General features: G+C 61.3%; 1 protein-coding gene across 2 annotated transcripts in view; it reads left to right on the forward strand.

Annotated features, from left to right (window-relative positions):
- The window catches only part of AJAP1 (adherens junctions associated protein 1), an 87,262-nt gene extending 70,119 nt beyond the window's left edge, over nt 1–17,143 (forward strand). For both annotated transcript variants that reach the window (XM_058660773.1, XM_058660772.1), the window contains exons 3-6: nt 6,912–6,999; nt 8,760–9,002; nt 10,416–10,547; nt 16,094–17,143. In XM_058660773.1, the coding sequence (XP_058516756.1) occupies nt 6,912–6,999; nt 8,760–9,002; nt 10,416–10,488 (404 nt within the window). In that variant the 3' untranslated portion in view covers nt 10,489–10,547; nt 16,094–17,143. The remainder of the gene's footprint in view (nt 1–6,911; nt 7,000–8,759; nt 9,003–10,415; nt 10,548–16,093) is intronic.
- The last annotated feature ends 1,552 nt before the right edge of the window (nt 17,144–18,695 follow it).

Below are 18,695 nucleotides of genomic sequence, written 5' to 3' on the forward strand. Positions count from 1 at the left end.
CGGAGCAGTTAGCTGGAAGAACAGCTCCGATGGGAGTCAGGGCCAGCCAGCTCGGAACGCGGCCGGCTCCTTCAGGCCTGCTGACTGAGCCACAAACCACCCTGGGCTGAGACCTGTACAAGAGAGACACTGTCAGCTCACAGCGGGGGGAGCCTGTGACCCGGGCTTGGCCTTTAGGGGGTGTCCTGTTGCCACATGGGATGAGCAGCCAACTGTATCCCACTTCCTATCCAGCAGAGCCACTGATGGCCACCCCATCTGACCCTCACCACCTCCCAGAGGCTCTGGCCCCGCACGCTGTTCCCGGTGGAATCCAAGAGTGATTTGGGAGAGGGACTGAGGCTGTGTCCTGGCCATGCCATGCCAACCCCTGCCTGCAGACACCAGCAGCTCAGGGCTTCTTGCTCTGAGAGCTGAGCTGCTCCTGGGAGCCGGCATGTCTCCTGAAGAGGAGACTCAGGCAGGTGAAGACTTGACTCTATGTCCAGGGCCGCAGGACCGCAGGACCGGAGTCGAAGACCGGGCAGCCCCATCGGCTCAAAGGGCGAGGAGAAGGGTAAGGGCAAGGAGCCTGGGGAGGGGAGCTGCTGGAGGGGGCTGCTCCTGGGGAGGGGGAGTGCAGGGGAACCAGGAGCAGAGAGCTTTAGGACCACACTCCCCCCTCTGGCAGCCCTCCCTTAGAAAGTGTCCTGTTCTGGCTAGGTGACCACCACCCCAAGCATGCTCATGGGGTCAGTCATCTCCCAGAGGGCGTGGCTCCGACAGCCCTGCTGGAACAGGCCTCCAACTTCCCAGCCATCACCTGTGCCGGGAACACAGAACCCGGAGTTTGGGAGCCGCTTTCTGGCAAGTCCACTCAGAGCCCACGTGGTGTCCCCGCCAGACGCCCTGACCGCCCCTTGGCCCTGGGAAGGCAAGCCTGCCCTAGCACATTTCCCGAGGTACTGTCCTTCATGGAGATTGTCACAGGCTGCAGGGAACCAGGAGAGTGGCCAGTCATTGCATGTCACTCATGTCCTGAAATGAGGGGAGCAGGGTGCTCGGGGAGGGGAGGGGCAAGGTCAGACCGCACCAGCCCCGGAGCCCCCTGCCCGGAAGCTGCTGCTGTCCCCCCCGGCCAGGCCCCTGGGCTCTCCAGCCTGGATCCGCGCTCACCCTGCCCGCTCGGCGTCTTGGTCAGCGCTGACAGCTGGACGGTGTTCCGTGTGAGTCACGGCGGCCAGATGGACGGCGCTGGCATCCATTTGTTACCCATTTTCACAGCCATTAAATTCAATTCAGAAATTGCTTAGCAGTGCCTTCCTGTTGTCCGCCAAGGAGGCCTGCTGGCCCCACCTGCCACTGCCCGGGCTCTCACGCAGCGGGAGCGACACAGGGCGACAACGGCCCCCTCACCTCTGCCCCACATGGTGCTACATGCCATAGAACCCCCTCGGGGTCTCTGGGGTCCTCCTGCCAGGGGTCATGAACTTGTCCTGCAAGAGCCAACCGTGGCCAATCAGGCTTGTCGTCACCGCTCTGTTGCGCCCCTGTGGCATGAAGGCCAGGCCCGATGTGCAAACCAGTGGGCTTGACTGAGTCCCCACAAAATTGTTCACAAACTCAGGCCAAGGACCAGAGCTCAGTGACTTCCATTTGGGGGTGACACATGTGACTGGGATGGTAGGACAGATAGGTCAGGGGCCGTGCTGCCCACTGCGTGGAGCATGTTCCTCCTCCCTCCCTGGGTGCATCCCTGAAGAGGGCTCAGGCTCAGCTCTCGGCTCCCAGGAGCAGCTCCAGGGCCCCTTGAGGCCGTGGGTGCTGTGCTCGTCGCAGGCCATGACCCCCAGGTGCCTTCCAGGGCCATGGGTCCTTGCTGCAGTATGACAGGTGTGTGAGATCCCAGTGTTGGAAGGACAGACGCGTCCCCTGTGCCTTGGCAAGTCCTAGAGCAGCAGCTCCTGCCAGTACGCAGGCCTTGTGCGCTGCACACCAGCCCCCACGGGCACGTGCGGCGGTGTCAGGCTCTCCACGGGTGAGTTTCCCGGGGACCATGGCTTCATCCAGCGTTCTGTAAGACCTTGTTCGGGCTCAGAGATGGATCACCTCCTTCCCCATCTGTCTTCAGGGTTGGTTCTACTACGACGCAGCACAAATACAGCCATGAAGCCCTGTTGATGAATGCAGAGCCAGGGGATCTGTCTACCCCATCTATTAAGCTGGTATAATTTTTCATTACTGGGATGGCAGCTGATTCCTAGCACGTTAGTATATGGTGGCAATTACCAAAAGCAGCAGGAACCCATACATTAGCAGGTACACCAGTACTGCTAGGGGAGGCAGCACAGCTCCTGGATTCCAGAGTTCAAAGGCTGGACTCCATTGTGACCTTGGGGGAAGGCAGAGGAGAAACTTGGGTGCTTCCTCCCTTCTGGGGATCCCGTTTGGTGACATTGCCAGCCCCCTCCACGCCGATGAGCAGACTGCTGGGGCTGCCTTCCTTGGGGTCAGATGGGCTATGGGGCAGATGTTCCTGCTTGTCCTTGAGACCCAGCGGGGACTGTGGGAGGCGCTAGTGAGGCCGGCTGGGAAGAAGGCGAGGGCCGCATGTGGTGGGCAGTCCGTCAGAAGGTGACCGTCCCGGGATCTGGGCTTCCTGTCTTTGACAAGACGCAGTTTCCTGCCAACACAAAAAACAGGAGCTGCTTTTCCTGGACACACAGCGAGCAAGTCCACCTGTTGCTGGACACCAGCGAGCAAGTCCACCTGTTGCTGGCCCGTCGGGCAGACGGTGGCAGACGGGGGCTGACGGGAACCACCCCGCAGCCACCTGGAAGCCGACCTAGCGTGCCTGCTGGCGTTGGGACACTTCTCTTTTGAGGCAGAAAATTGTAGCTTGAGACCCAGCTTTAACCAGTTGCTGGGAATCAGTGCGCCTTGATGAAATTCATGAGGGAGGCCGCCTCAGCTCTCCCCCAGGTGCAGCCACTGTCGAATTTTGTAAACAAAGTTTAATTGGGATGCAGCCAGTCCCGCTCGCTGGCCGGCCTGGCTGCTGTAGTCTGTGGTGGTGGGCTCACACAGAGTTGTCACATGGTTGTGACCCGGGTCACGGTGTACACAGAACCTAAGCAGTTAGTGGACAGCTCTGAAGACAAGGCGTGCCTACCCTGGCTGTGAGGCAAGCCTCCAGGGCCTCACCTAGACCGAAGCAGGTGACCACTGGCGTCTGGGGAGGACACGGTGGCAGGTGCGAGGCTCGAGGCACCTCCCAGCATCACACAGAGGAAGCCGTGCGTTGTCCTCTCACACTTTCCACTTTCCCGCCTGCTCCCCACAGATATTATTTGGCTCGCACACATCAGGGCCTGGACCTGTCTGACCGTTGTGTCAGGGAGGTCTGCAGGGGTTGGCATAGCAGCAGAGCCCAGCACAGGAGCTAGGTGGCAGGGCTTTGAAGCACAAGCCGAGCCTGTAAGGGGGAGGAGGGAAGTGTTCGTCTCTTGCCAATTGTAGCTGGGACGTGGCTGCAGAGTCTGGATTGGCTTCGAGATGTTGGGTTTACTTGCAGGGACTTCAGAGAAATGTCTGCTTTCGTCCCTGCCCTGCCAGGGCCCAGGGCATCGGTGTTTCACTGCTTTCAGTGCCAGGTGCCCGGCTGTTCAGACAGGTGCAGAAAGTGCAGGCTGCGAATGGATTGGATCAATCGTGCGTGTGACGGCTTAGCAAGGTGACTGCCGTCAGGACATTGCTTGGGAAAGTGCAACTGGGGTGGTGTTCCTGCCGGGAGTTTCTCAGCTCATTACTGACACATAGAGCTCCCTGTGAGTCTCAGAGTGGGGAGGCTGGTGGAAGGCTTTGGCTCAGGAGGCAGAGGAAGGGCCTGCAGGTGCAGGCAGATGCCGCGAAGCATCCTGGCCCTGCGCCTGCTCTCTGAGCACGTGTTCTGGATGCCCCGGTCCTGAGCTTCGGGGCACGTTACACGGCTGTCCGCATGGATGCAGGGGGCATAAAGAGGGTGAAGGGTGGCCATTTGGCCCCACTTGGGGTGCTGCCCCAGCATCCTGCCATGGGCACCCTGGCAGGCAGCAGGAAGTGACTTAGCTGTGAGGGAGACTGGCTTCCGTCTGGTTCAACCCCACCTGCTTTGGGCATTTGGTGAGCAAACCGGATCCATCTTTGTCTCTGTGCCTTTAAATATAATTTCCTGAACATTTGCTATGAAACCGATGAGCAGTTGGTTCTTATCTGTAGGGTGCTGCAGAGGCAGGGCTGAGCTGGCATCAGTGGGCAACTGTTCCTTGCTCCGGGCTCTTCTGCCCACCATCCTATCCCATGGGGAGTTAAGCAGACAAGCCCCACTGGCAGTGGACCTGCTGCCAGTCCCAGCATGTTGGCCACCACAGAGGTTCAACCCTACTGGAGAATTCTCTGAGACAAGATCTAAGGGGTCAGAACCCAGGGGCAGAACCCAGTGCCCTGGGCTGACTCTCAGGGCCTTCGGGGAGCAGGTCTCTCTCTCGGCTGACGCTGTGCTGCTGCCCCCTTGTGACTCACCTCTGCCCCCCCCTCCCATCTCCTCAGGTGTCGAGGTGCCAGCCTAGAAGGTGGCAGGTCCATTCCAGCTGTCTCCACGGGGAGGGATATGTGGCTTACCAATCAGCACTCCCGAGGGGCCTTTTTAGAACGTGGAGTGGGTCTGAGTGCCTGACCCCCTGACTTCAGAGGCCAGGGAAAGAGGAGAAAGGGGTGCAGGCTCTGGCTCAGAGTGAACAGGGTGGCTGCTTCTGGTGGTGGGCACCCTGGGTGATGCACGGAGCTGGCACACACTCCCCAGAGACTTCTGCTCCCACAAGCAGTAATGCCAGGGTCTGCCTTCAGCGTTGTTGGAAGTAAACAGGATCACACACCTGGCAAGCCTCCCGCTTGCTGAACATGCTCACACTGTATTTTTCTCCCTTCTCCAAACCATCCCTGCCACCATCACAGCCGTCATCATCATCATCATCATTGTCACTACTGTCACCACCATCATCACCACCACCATCACCACCAACACCATCAACACCACCATCAACACCATCAACACCATCACCACCATCAATACCATCACCACCATCAACACCACCACCACCATCACCATCATCACCATAACAACCATAACCATCATCACCATCACCATCATCATCATCACCATCACCATCACCACCACCACCATCATCACCATCATCACCATAACAACCATAACCACCACCATCATCATCACCATAAAAACATCACTGTCATCACCATCACTGTCACTACCGTCACCACCATCATTACCATAACAACCACTACCATCACCATCACCACCATTATCACCATAACAACCATCACCATCCTCATCACCATCCTCATCACCATCACCATCACCACCATAACAACCATAACTATCATCACCATCCTCATCACCGTCACCATCATCGCTTTGCACAGCAGCACACTATCTCCCGAGGACCCCAGGGGAGTGTGCCGGTGCAGTTGGAGAGGGGACTGAGCAGACACCCACTCGTCGTGACTGTGCCGAGAATGGACGGGCTCTCCCACCTCCCTCTGCCCACCAGGGAGAGGCTGGGGTTAGGTATAGACATGGATCTGCCAGACCCTCCATTGCCAGTGTGCCTCAGCGTGGTCTCTGGGCCACAATGTTGTTTTCATTACCACTGGCTGCATGGCTTGACAGCTCTGGGAGAGATGGGAAACTGGCCTGCAGGTCTGTAGCACAGGGGTAGGGGAGGCCACTGGCCGAGCCAGCAATGAGTGCTACCGCTTATAGGCCCATTGTGACTGCTCCCAAGAGTGAGTGCCGTGGCTGGCGGGTCCCTGCTGGCCTGGTCATGAAGAAGGACACCCGTGCGGTTCCCGTGTGTCTGCTGCCCTGGGCTCAGTGGCCTGCCTTCTGAGGTGGGCCCGTGGTCCTGCAGGGCGTGAGGTGGGAACCCCTCTCGAGGAGCATGGCATCCCTGAGTATTGGGAGGCCACACTTGCTTTCTGCTCATGCCAACTTGTTCTCATACATCAGGCAATTCCCCCACGAGCATCCTATTCAGCAGAGAGGTGACATCTGTGTGCGACACTGTGTCCTTGGGCAGCTGCCAGCACAGTCTCCACTTTGAGGTCTGCTGCTTCGTAGCAGGCACACACGGCAGCGTGCCCGGCAGCTGCCAGGTCGTCCAGGGCAGGGTCGGGGCCCAGGTGGGGCCTGGATCTCAGAACAACATGAACATCTCAGGAGGGTGGCACCCCTGCTGCTGGCTCTGCAAACTCTCCGGGGGTCCTCACTGCTGCTCGGGGGACACAGCAGAGTCCCTGGGCATCCCAGGTGGTTCAGACCATTCAGAAAAATTTACCCAGGCTGTCCCTCACGTCCAGGGCTCAGGAAGGATGGTTCTGGAAGAGGGGGCAGAAGTGGGAACTGTAGCCAGCCCACCACCTATGGTGAGCAGGGGGACAGAGGAAGGGCCAAGGGCAGCACGTGCTCTGGCCGGCTCAGTCCTTCTGTGCCTGCTCGCTAGCCCCTCCAGGAACTGGGAACCCTCCTTTAGGGGGAGGCCAGAAGCCCTGATCATGGATCTCAGGTCCCCACCAGTGACCCGAGGACCCTCTAGGGGCTTAAGAGAGTTTGTGCGACACCTCCCTCCTCTGCCATCCTCAGAAAATTCTGGGCTCTCCTGGCTCCTCCTGGAGCTGCTCTGCCCCTGCCCACTGCCTCGCTGCTCGCAGACCTGGAACAGAGGGGCCGAGCCCACAGACAGCAGGGGGAGGAAGGACAGCAGCTGGTCATGGGCACGGAGAGGACCCCGGGGAGAACGACCTCTGCAGGGCCGGAAGAGCCGTGCCCCTCCCGCGCCAGGCCCTGCTCACTGCGCCCTCCCACCTCTCCCCTGCAGGTCTGGCCGTGCACCAGGTCATCACGATCACCGTCTCGCTCATCATGGTCATCGCTGCTCTCATCACAACTCTTGTCTTAAAAAACTGGTAAGGCCCGGAACTGGGGGGTCCCCAGAGGTGCCCCACCCCAGCCCTGGGGCACGGCCTCCTCCCCTCGCCGTGGCCTCCGCCACACCACACCACACCACACCGCACCGCACCACACAACACCACACCACACCACACCGCACCACACCACACCACACCACACCACACTGCACCACACCGCACTGCACCACACCGCACCACACCACACCACACCACACCGCACCGCACCGCACCGCACCACACCACACCACACCACACCACACCACACCGCACCGCACCACACAACACCACACCACACCACACCACACCACACCACATCACACTGCACCACACCACACCGCACCGCACCGCACCACACCACACCACACCACACCACACCAGGCAGCAGCTGCTCCCGGCTTCTCTGTGGGTCTGAGCGCCCCTCTGGCAGTCCCCCCGAGAGCAGGCCTCTGTTTTAGCTCCCCCTGGACTCTGCTGGCGAGGCGGAGCGGGTGGGAACCTGTACTCACTCGGTGCCCTCTCCCTGCTGTCTCACTCCACGGCCCTGTGTGTCTGCTCAACTAGGTTAGCGCCTTGCTCCGGGCAGCCTGTCTGTGCCACTTTTCTCTGGAAACTGGCCTACTTTGAGAGGCTGCCTTGAGGGGTGTGCACCTGACCCGCACCTGGGAAATTCAGGGAAAATGTGGGGTGACCCTGTGCCTGCCTGCCCGCAGCCTCCCTCCAGCAACCTCAGCTGCTGTCAACATCAAAGCGTAGGCACCTCCCCAAGGCGTCCTCAGTAAGCACAGGGTCACTGCGGGGACAGGTGCGGAGTCTGCGGCTGGCTGAGAAGCACACATAGCTGGGAGGTAGCACACTGTGGGACTCTGGCCAAGATGGGAGGCAGCACGGGGCAGCCTCCGGGCAGGCCTGCCACCTCACCGGGGAGGCCTCCTGGCCACCTCCTGGTTACCAGCAAGCCGAGACTCCGGGTGGTTCCTGGAGGTGGTGACAAGGAGACCTTGGCAGCTCCTATGGGGTGCTCACAGTGGCTCCCCACTCCAGACCCCTGCCCATGCCGCCTCGTGAGGAACTGCAGGCCCAAGAAGAGGCCACCCTTGGGAGCCTGTGCTGTGCTGGGTGCTTGCCTTCATGTTTAAGGGAGTGTAGTGAGCCCACAGAGAGGCCTGCCGGAGTGGAGACGTCAGGGGGTCCTGGCTGTCTGGCTTTGTCCCCCACTCCCCTGTTGTGAGGTGGGGCTGCTCCTGTAGGAGCCTGGAGTCCCGAGCCAGCCCCCTCCCTGAGCAGGGTCCTGCAGTGAGCAGAAGCGAGGGAGGGGAGATGTGTCCCTGTGGGGTGGGGGCTTAACTCCTCAGGCTAAAGTAGACCTCGCCCAGCTAACCACATGTCCATGAACTTGAACTTGTCATCCAGGTAGTGGGGGCGGGGTCTCTGACAGCAGGCTGCTGAGGGTGGAGTTCCTGTGGTGGCCCCTAGAAACCCATGGACTCGGGCAGCTTCCTGTATACACTCTCCTGGGGAAGAGGGGTTGGTCCAGGCTCAGCGTGGCAGCGAGTGATCGTCTCCTGCTGGGGAAACCAAGTCACCACACAGCCACCAAGGCCTTTCTGCGCGGCTGCGCCTCAGCCTTGTCCTCCATAGCTCTGCCCACAGTAATGCTGCCGTTAAAGCTGTCAAATGGTGAAGCAGAGCCCGGGAGCTGCCCCCTTGTGCTGGGTGGCGTGCGCAGGGCCTGCCCCCACCTGCCCCTGTCTCCCCAGCTGTGCCCAGAGCGGGCGCGCGCGTCGGAGCAGCCACCAGCGCAAGGTCAACCAGCAGGAGGAGAGCTGCCAGAACCTGACGGACTTCCCAGCGGCGCGCGTGCCCAGCACGGTGGACATCTTCACAGCCTACAACGAGACCCTGCAGTGCTCACACGAGTGCGTGCGGGCGCCCGTGCCCGTGTTCACCGACGAGACGCTGCACTCGGCGGGGGAGTTCAAGTCCACGTTTAACGGAAACCGGTAAGCTCCAGTTTGGGCCAGAGCCAGGCTGAGGGTCATCAGAGGGCTCAGCAAAGCCGGGCAGCTCACCTGGCAGGAGGGACACAGTGGGTGTCGGTGAGTGCAGTGAGGGCACCGCAGACCCAGCAGCCTGCACGGCCGCGGGCAGCCCCTGCACCCCGGGGTCAAATGCCACGCACTGCCGTCCCTGGCTCCTAAACACCAGTAACCAGCAGCAGGTCCTCCCAGCGCCAGCATCGCTGAGCCCCTGGAAAGACCTGCCGTGTCTGTCTAGTAAGAACCCGAAGTGCCGACCAGACGCGCAGAGCAGACGCGGCCCTGCCTGCCGTGCTCAGCTCCGGGAGCCTCGTCCGGAACGGAAGGACCGAGAGGCTGCTTTTGCTTTTGTTTTGTTTTTCTAAGTGCTCAGGCATCATCCTCCAGCGTCTGGAAGAATCTTAGGGGAGGCCTCCAGGCTGCCCTGCGGCCCAGGGGCCACAGCCGCTGCCCAAGGACCCCGGAAGGGCCTGCCTGGCCCAGGGCCCAGGTCTCCGTGAGGGTCACTCGCAGGGAAGAGGCTGTGCCTGGTCTTGTCAGGGACGCTGGCCCGTGAGGGTCGCTGGGGCCAGCTGTGTGTTCACATAGCTTTAGCTTGCGGCCTGGAAGGAGAATGTTCCAGGCCAGGGCTTTGCTGACAGCAGGCATTCGGGGAGATCCTAAACAGGGTCTCTGTTTCAAGTGTGACAGGAATCAATCCATGTCAAAGGAAATGAAATGGCAAGTGTATTTCATCGCAAGCGTTGGTGAAGCTCCAACACAGCTTTCCTGTAACCTCCTGTGCTCCCCACAGACTCCTTCCCCTTCCAGGAGGACATGGGGGACCCTAAGCTCGCATCCGGGGACCACTGCAGGCACCCAGAGGCCCTGTTCATCCGAGCCTGTCAGGAGGATGTTCAAGCCATGTCATTGAGGGTGTGCACAGTGGTCCTCGGGGCTGGGGGGCTGGGGTGCTGGGGCAGGTCGTACTCTTCCTCTCTCTACCTGGTTTTTGTGAGCACCACGGGGCTCAGGTGTGAATCCCAGCGTGGCACGGGTCCTGGCCCAGGACGTAATCCTTGTGACCTCATGGGCTTGGCCAGCGCCGGCTCAGCCTCAAAGGCTGCAGTGCTGTGGCGGGAGCCGGGCCTGCCGTGGCAGTGTGGGAATCCGGAACCTGGGCTCTGGAAGTGACCCGGGTGTGGGGGCTGGCCAGGCTCAAGCAGTGGACAGCAAGGTCCTCCTGGGGGTGCAAGTCCCCCGTGCGTGGCCACCACGGCCCACCCAAGCAAAAACGAGCGCTGGTGGGGTGGCGGGCTCTGCCTGCTGTTGGGGTGGGGGTCTTTTCCTCCCTGGCCTCACCCCAGGCGCCCACAATCCCACTTCTCTGCCCACCAGACCCTCCTCTTCTGACCGGCATCTCATTCCTGTGGCCTTCGTGTCTGAGAAATGGTTTGAAATCTCCTGCTGACTGGCCCGCGTCTTCTTTACCTCCGGGGAGCAGGGCAGATGCCTTGTGTCTGTTTCACGGTACGTACTGCCTTTGGAGGAGGGAATCCGCCCTCCCCACCCCGCTTTCCCACACCCACGCGTGCAGATAATGGGGGCCCTGCTGGCTGTGAGTGACCCCTCGACCTTGCCCCAAGCCCCTGGCCCAGTGGGTGAGCAGCAGGTGCCCAGGATGCCCTGCACGGCTAGCCAGCGTGGGTGGGGCCTGGATGGAGTGCCCCGGCCAGCTCTGTTCCACCCTGAGGCCAGGGATCCCACACCTGTGTGATGGGGAGGGTGCCAGGCAGGGTGAAGGCACGATTTTGAAATATAGAAAAAGATAAGAAAAGACATGAAGAGAAAGACCATGAGGAGTTGAGACGTCTGCTAATTTGGAGCCAGGGACTGCCGCCGAAACAGGATGAATTTTCCACGCTCTGCTAGACAGGAACATGCCATTGGCTCACGACAATATTAACTTGAATGCTAACCCTAAATTGCTTTCTTCTGCATTTGAATCCACTCTGCCTCGGCTGCCAGTGACAGCCGCGTGCTCTCCACACCCACAGACAGCCGTGGTCTGGGCTGCGGGCTTGGAGGCCACGCACCACAGACAGCCATGGCCCAGGCTTCGGGCTTGGAGGCCACGCGCCACGGACAGCCGTGGTCTGGGCTGCAGGCTTGGAGGCCACACCCACAGACAGCCATGGCTGGGGGCTGCTGGCTTGGCTTGCTAACGTGGGAGGTTCTCCAAGGACCATCTCCAATGGAGATGAGCTCCACCCTCCACCTTCCAGAATTTTCTTCCCACACTGCCATCAGCTTTGCCCGCCTCCCAAGGGAGCCCCACACCAGGCTGGGGTGCTGATTTCAGGGCACTCCTGCCCGCGTGTCTTCCTCACCCTCTTCTGCAGACACAGGCCTGGTGGGAGGTGGGCAGAGGGCTCTCACACTCTGCTTGTGGCCTGTGGTGGTGTGGGGGTAGGAGGGCGGGCCGGCTACTCATTTGAGGTAATGAATCGTGTGTTTGCTCCAAATCAAATCTGCAGCCTCACTTCCCGTCCCGGAGCCGTTCCTCCAGCAGGCGCCGGAGAGCAGTTAGATTGGGCTGGATCCCGAGCTGCCTGCTAGCCCTCTTCTGCCCAGGCTGTGTGGCCAAGACAGACGAGATGTGCGCGGGGCATGGTGTGGCCCCCGGGAATGCACCTGGCTGCCCTAACCCTGCTCAGCTCTAGGGCAGGACAGCAGGACGCCCTGGAGTCCCAGCCACCTTGCAAAGCCCCGACAGCTACCAGGGCCTGGCTGTAGAACCTCTGCAGCCATCGGCAAAGCCAGGACAGCAGCACTCGACCTGAGTGAGGCTGGTTGCACCCTCAGGACTGGAGCCCCTCAACAGGGCCCCAGCGAACTCCCAGGCACAGATACCCCAGGGGCACAGACGAACCTCCTGGGTCCTCGCAGACAGGGGCATGAAGCTTGGGGCGCTGGGTTGTCCTGGCGATGATCCCCAGGCTGCCTGGGCCAAGGGTGGCTCCGTGCTCAGTCCCTACTGGGCCTGCCTGCCACTCGCACAGAAGGTTCTGGATCAAGCCCCTGCATGGCAAGCTCCCTGTTGCTCCAGCCCAGCCCCAAGGGAGAGAGCAGCTGGGGAGGAGGGGTGAGGTCCAGCAGGCTCCGCACTGGACTGCGGGGCCCTGGTACCCTTCCTGCACATGGAGCAGGGAGCTGCGGTCCTAGGCAGTGTCTCTACACTCCTCTGTCCCCAAAGCCTTTCCCTGCGACACTGAGGCCCCTAAAGACCCCACTGTCCTGCTCCCCCCACTTCTGCTCCAGGGGCGGTTCTAGGACCACGCCCAGAGAGGCTGCCCTCCCCTCCCTGTGGCCTCAGGTGGGCTGTCCGGGGCTGTGAGAGCACCCAGGCCCACAGACCAGCTGGACTCGGGTGCCATGTCCGTGAATGTGGAGCCGGCTGCCTTCGGACAGGAGGACCAGGCCAGAAGCCTGGTATGCCGCGCCACGTGCTGGGGGGCTCCGTGGCTGTCCCGATGGAAGCGCTGGGTTCTGTGCGTCTCCGGGTTCCTGCCACCCAGACCTCATGCCCGGATGGACAGCAGGGAGATGCCGTTCACCAGGACTCATTGTCCGTCAAGTGAAGGGCTGGACACGCTGTCTCGCCCCGTGCCAGTGTCTCCAGATGCACGTCTACTGGTGATGCAGCCGTCGGTGTTGCAGTGGGTGTGGCTGGCTCACACAGCCCTGTACTCCCTTTTGGGATTCAGTCACAGTCAAGTCCACTGCTCTGCAGGCCATGTCAGTGATGCCCGCGGCTCCTGAACAGGCAGGCAGCCCGACTCCTTGGGCTTTGCCACTGGCGGGTCCCAGCCCCAGTTCCTGTCCCAGCTAACTGCCTCCTGCCTACAGCTGCATAGCTCTAGACCCAAGCAGGGGACCTGGAACACAGCAAAGACACCTTTCTTGACCTGAGGAAGGGCCTCAGGCACTTGCTGGGCCTTGACTCATTGGCCTTGGCTCTGCTGCTCGCGGAGGATGCTCTGAAACAAGTGATGGGAGGAGGACCCAGCCCTCTGGCAGCCACCCTCTCAGGGGCCCAGGCTCAAGGAGACGTTGGGGGAAGCAGCCCGGCCATGGGTTGGACAGGCCAGAGTCCCACCCTGATGGTAACACCCTGCGGCCTGCCATGCCAGGTGTGCAGCCAGCAGAGGGTCTCCCAGACCACTTGGCAGCCCCCACCTCTCCCAGTGTCCTAGCTCCAGGAGCCTCGACTGGGTGCCGGCCTTCACTGGAGTTGGGGTGGGAGCAGAACCTGCCCCAGCCACCTCCTGCAGCCGGCCTCGGCTGCTGGGTCCTCCTGCAGGCTCAGGGCCTCGGCTGCTGGGTCCTCCTGCAGGCTCAGGGCCTCGGCTGCTGGGTCCTCCTGCAGGCTCAGGGCCTCGGCTGCTGGGTCCTCCTGCAGGCTCAGGGCCTCGGCTGCTGGGTCCTCCTGCAGGCTCAGGGCCTCGGCTGCTGGGTCCTCCTGCAGGCTCAGGGCCTCGGCTGCTGGGTCCTCCTGCAGGCTCAGGGCCTCGGCTCCTGGGTCCTTCTGCAGGCTCAGCTCCTCGGCTGCTGGGTCCTCCTGCAGGCTCAACGCCTTGGCTCCTGGGTCCTTCTGCAGACGCAGCGCCTTGGCACCTGGGTCCTCCTGCAGGCTCAACGCCTTGGCTCCTGGGTCCTTCTGCAGGCTCAGCTCCTCGGCTCCTGGGTCCTTCTGCAGGCTCAGCTCCTCGGCTGCTGGGTCCTCCTGCAGGCTCAACGCCTTGGCTCCTGGGTCCTCCTGCAGGCTCAGCGCCTTGGCTCCTGGGTCCTCCTGCAGGCTCAATGCCTTGGCTCCTGGGTCCTTCTGCAGGCTCAGCTCCTCGGCTCCTGGGTCCTTCTGCAGGCTTGGGGCATAGGTGTTCACCTTCATGGCAGAACCTGTCTCAGTTCTCCCCTGTGGACAGAAGCTGCGCGTGTGCCTGGGAGGCTGTGTGGCAGCCTCAGGGCCCTCCTGACACTGGGCCTCAGCCCTGCCCTGGTGTGCCCACTGCCAGGAGCCAGCATTGCTTCCAGTGGGGCACTCAAGGTGCAGGTGGGAGCCGTGTCTCTGAGCATCCTGTCTGTTCCGTCACGCTGGGGAGAGCCACATTGTGGGTCTGGATGAGTCGCTTTTGTTCCTTCCTGCGGGCTGCTGCTGTAGGGGACTTGGTGTCTGCCAGCCCTCCCTGGTGCCAGGCTCGTCCTTGACATTCGTCAATAGGCTGTGTCTGCGGGGTCTCTCTCAGGCTGTGATGGCTCGGCTAGGAGACAGAGCTGTGTGCTGGGTCATGCCTCCTCCCTGAGCCTCACTCTTCGGCTTCCTTTCCAGGCCAGGTCTGGAGTTGGAACCTGGGTGGGTGCCAGGTAACCTGGGCAAGGAGGCTGTGGAGCCTGTGGGGGCCGCCTCCCAGCTGCCCAGCGCAACAGCTAGGTGTGTGGTCCTGGGGAAAAAGCTGGACAGACTCCAGGGTCCACCCCCATCCCTCAGGGGTGAGGTCAGAGAATCGCCTAGAACATAGCGGGGCAGAGGAGGAGAGGTGAGGCAGAGGGGAGGCAGGGGGAGGCAGCGTGAGCAGCAGGCAGGTGCTCCCCGGGGTAGTGTCCCTGGGGACACCTGGGCAGGCGCTCCTGATTCACCATGGTTGACGCATGCAGGCCAGGGCTGGCTCCCCCCACTCCAGCATGAATGCCTGAGAATGCAGACAGCTCCGTTAATCAAGAAGTAGGGAGACCAAGGACACTCACTCAGGCTGGAGACTGTCCCTGGCCACCGGACCAGGTGGAAGGTCACCAGGCCCAGCCCTGAGTGACTGGTGTGTAAAGTTGACCGTGGGCACCCCTGCGAAGACGCTCGGGTCAGACATGTGGCTGTGTGAGTGGAAGCCCCATCCACCTCCATGTCTCATGTCACCTGGTGTTGGCGTTCATGTTCCTGTCCCCGCTGAACCCACACTCCCAGCTGCTTCACTCCGTCCCAGGTCATGGGATGTGTCCTTAGACGAGCCCTGCAAACGCTCGGGGTAGACAGCAGTGATTCTGTCTGCCAGCTCCTGGGCACGTGCTGGAGCTGGACCAGGCTGGGGCCCCCAAGATGCCGACACCTGGCTTCATCTCCGGACTCTCACAGCGCTGCCTCCTGGGTGCTGTGGGGAGGCACCTGCTGGGGTGCCATGGGTCTCGCCTCTGTCACCCTGAGTACAGAGGACAACCTCAAGGAAGGACCCGTCCTTCTCCAGCAACCTGAGAAGAACCAACCTTGGCCCTGGAGGCCCTTGCCATGGGGGAGGTGCCAGGGCCCAGTAGAAGGAGTTCCTCGGGCACTGCCAGCCTGCAGGTGCTCATCTCTCAGTACCCTCCCCGATGCCAGCCTGGGCTGCAGCTGCAAAGGAGGCGTTCCCACTTGCAGGGATAAGCTGGCCAGCGGATAGACTCACTGGGCAACTTCTAAAGCACGCATAGGCCTCACCCAGCTGCCCTATGGCTACAACTGCAGAGCTGGGCTTGGCAGTCAGCATTTCTGAAATGCTATGGAGCCGGTGGGGTGCCCCCTACATGGCCCGCTGGAGCTGCTGGCAAATGCCGGTGCTCCAGCTGCCTGACAGCTGACCATGGCCACCATGGCCAACAGACCTGACCCCTTTTGGCAAGTTCACCTGGCAAAGCATGGGAGATTTCCCTGCCGCAAGCTCTCGGTCCATCCCCAGCTCAGGCTGACATGGACTCTAGTCCCTCTTATGGTGCCGGAGCAAGGGGAAGGAGCTGGCTGGGCGTGGGCCAGTGGGATGCTCCTGTGGGGCACCTCTGTGGGCTGCAGTGTCCTGTGGGCAAGGGGGGTGTCCCCCACACAAATGACGGTCACCACCCACGAGTACCAGTGCATGCTCCCATTGCCCACGGTTGGTTCTCCTGAGCGGACGCCAGGCACCTGCTGACCGAGCAGAGGCCGCCGCCATCCCCGGCTCGTGGCGCCCAGGACCTGCTGCAATTTAATTTCCTCTTGCTTTCTCTCCACACAGGAACACGTTGGTGAACCTGTAAAAACAAACCAACAACAACAACAAAACCCACAAAATCTGAAACTCAACAGGGGAGGGTCCCAGCACCTGCCACTCGTGTCCACGCTGGGAATCCCGCGGAGCAGCACGCTCTAGGCCAAATCTATTTTTGTACACGTGCCCCTGCCTGAGGGTGACTGCCTTGTCCCAGCGTTTTCTCTGGAGAGCAGGAAGGAGCAGTGCCCGGCAGGACCTGAAGCCGAGAGGAAGGAGGCCTGGCGGATGGGCCAGGAGGACACAGCCCAGGCCGGGACTGGCTCCAGGATCTGAACTTGTGCCAATAATACCATTATGTGCCATGTACTGACCCGAAGGCTTGGCTGCCGGCTGCAGCCGTGCCAACCACGCTAAGGAATCTTCCAGAACACAGGGGTGGGACTGTCTTCCGACAGAGTCGCTATTTCTGGTTAATATACATCTATAAATATATAAATGCCAACAGACACACACACGCTTTTTTTGTACTGTAGCAATTTTTGAAGATCTTAAATGTTCCTTTTTAAAAAAAGAGTTGTGTTATAGGTCACCCAAATCTGATTTATTTAACATGCTTAGTACGAACAGAATAAACCGGTGATTTCTACCTTGGCCACACATGTCCACACACACAGACTTGCACACCACACCTGCATATATACTCCTATCTTGGAAAGCCAGTTCCGCAGGTGAGCACATTTGTCCATTTCTGGTGACATGGTGTCACATCGTCATCTGCCCTAGGGGACAGTCTCGACCCAGACCGTGAGGTCCTTGCGTGGCCCTTGCCGTGTCGGCCTCGTGGTGCGTGGTGAGTGGCCCCGAGTGGGAGAATCCTGTTCCTGGGCCCGAGTCGAGAATGCTGTGTCCCCACGCCCATGTCTCGCAGAGCCTCTCCCATGTCATCGTCCTGTGGATGCTACCCAGCGACCCCTGCTGCTGCCCGGGCCCCAGCGCCAGGCAGCCCGGGCTGGGGGTGGGTGGGGCCTGGGGCCTTGGTGTTATACAAGCAGAGACTGAAGTTTGAAGATTTCCACATTCAAACATTAAAGGAATATATCCTTAGCCTGTGTGTGCGTGCGTCAGGGAGAGCACGGGCTGGCACGGGGCTCCAGCTGCTCTGAAATGGGAGTGTGCCAGCTGCCTGGGCTGCCCCCTCCGGCAGTGTCTGGCATGTTCTGGGCTGGGTTCCCAGGGCCGGGAGTGGGGACCTGGCTTTCTGGGACCCCAGCGGGAATCCCAGCGCTGGCAGGAACTCTGGCACAGCTGTCTGGCCTGTCCTGTGTCCACCTCTGCTATGTTCTGCCCCCAGGGTTCCTACAACAGCATCTCCCCTTGGGGATTCAGGGCCCTGGGACCTGAGGACAGGGAATCCCCGCTGAGTGAGTTGACAACAGTGCCAGGCCTGCGGAGGTTGGGGGGCTCCTGGTGACTGTCAGCAGGGGGTGCTGTGGGGGTCCCTGAGGGACGTCCCTCCCTCCAGCGACAGGCCAAGCTTGCCCCTGGGGAAGCTGTGTCCTGCGCGAGGTCCAGGTGCGACAGTTCTACAGTGAGGTGAGTGAACAAGGCGGGGAGGTGCCGCAGACCGAGTCAACCGAAGGTGAAAGGTCAGGGCGGATGGGGTCCTGGCTTGCCCCCGCTCTGGCTCCCTAGGCGTGTGCTGGCCAAGCCCGAATTGGTAGCTCCTGGTACCTGGGGAGGAGCTTGGAGGCACTACGGCGCTGACGTCCGCATCCATGCGTCATCACGCACTGGGAATTCACTGATCCTTACGCTTTCGGTTTTGTCATTCTCCACCCTTCTCCCCGCCAGTGCCTGGATCGGCTCCGGGCACCACCAGGTCCCAAGGTCCACCTGCGTGGTGGTCACGCTCGTTCCCTCCTCTGTGTCTTCCAGCCCTCTCCGTTTGTCCGCTTGGTGGAGGTGGGGGCTTTCTTGATGGCAGCTGGGCGTGGACACAGTGTGAGGACTGGGGCTTCTGTAACTGGAGGAGTAGGCTGCCCTGGCCAGTGACCCAGGGACGGAGGGGGCAGCCACAGGGAGCCATGATTCCTGTCCTTGCCCATGGCCTGGCCCCAGCTGCAGGCCGCGGCTGCCCCGTGGGTGCCCAGGACTTTGCCCTGGAGCCTTCGAGGGGACGAGGGCTGCTGGCTCCCCCGAGAGCAGCTCTTCTCAGGCACAGTGGTGGGAACCCAGTCGATGTGCCTCAGAACCCCCCCTGGCCAACAGTGGTCCAGGTGCTGGTCCCTGGCGAGTCTGACCAGGGCTGTAGTGCCCACCTGGTCTGCTCCTGCCCCTTTGTGGTATGTCTGCTCTGCTTGAGTCCACAGTCCACTCACGGACAGCACCCCGTCCTTGGGGGCCTGGTCCTGCCCCCTGCTGCAGGCTGCTAACTTAAGCAAGGTGCCATGGCTTGGCCTACTTGCACCTTCATTCCCCAGGGGCACTAAATTCCCCGGCCAGCACTGGTACTCTCCCCTGCTGCCCGTAGAGCCCTCGAGCCTTAGCAAGGACTCGACTTACTTCAAGGGGACCGAGCGTTCCTTCTGCTGGGTCAAGCCTGGTTTGGGGCTTAGCCATTGCTCGT

This window comes from Ochotona princeps, chromosome 2 (assembly GCF_030435755.1).
Source record: "Ochotona princeps isolate mOchPri1 chromosome 2, mOchPri1.hap1, whole genome shotgun sequence".
NCBI classification, from domain to species: Eukaryota; Metazoa; Chordata; class Mammalia; order Lagomorpha; family Ochotonidae; genus Ochotona; species Ochotona princeps.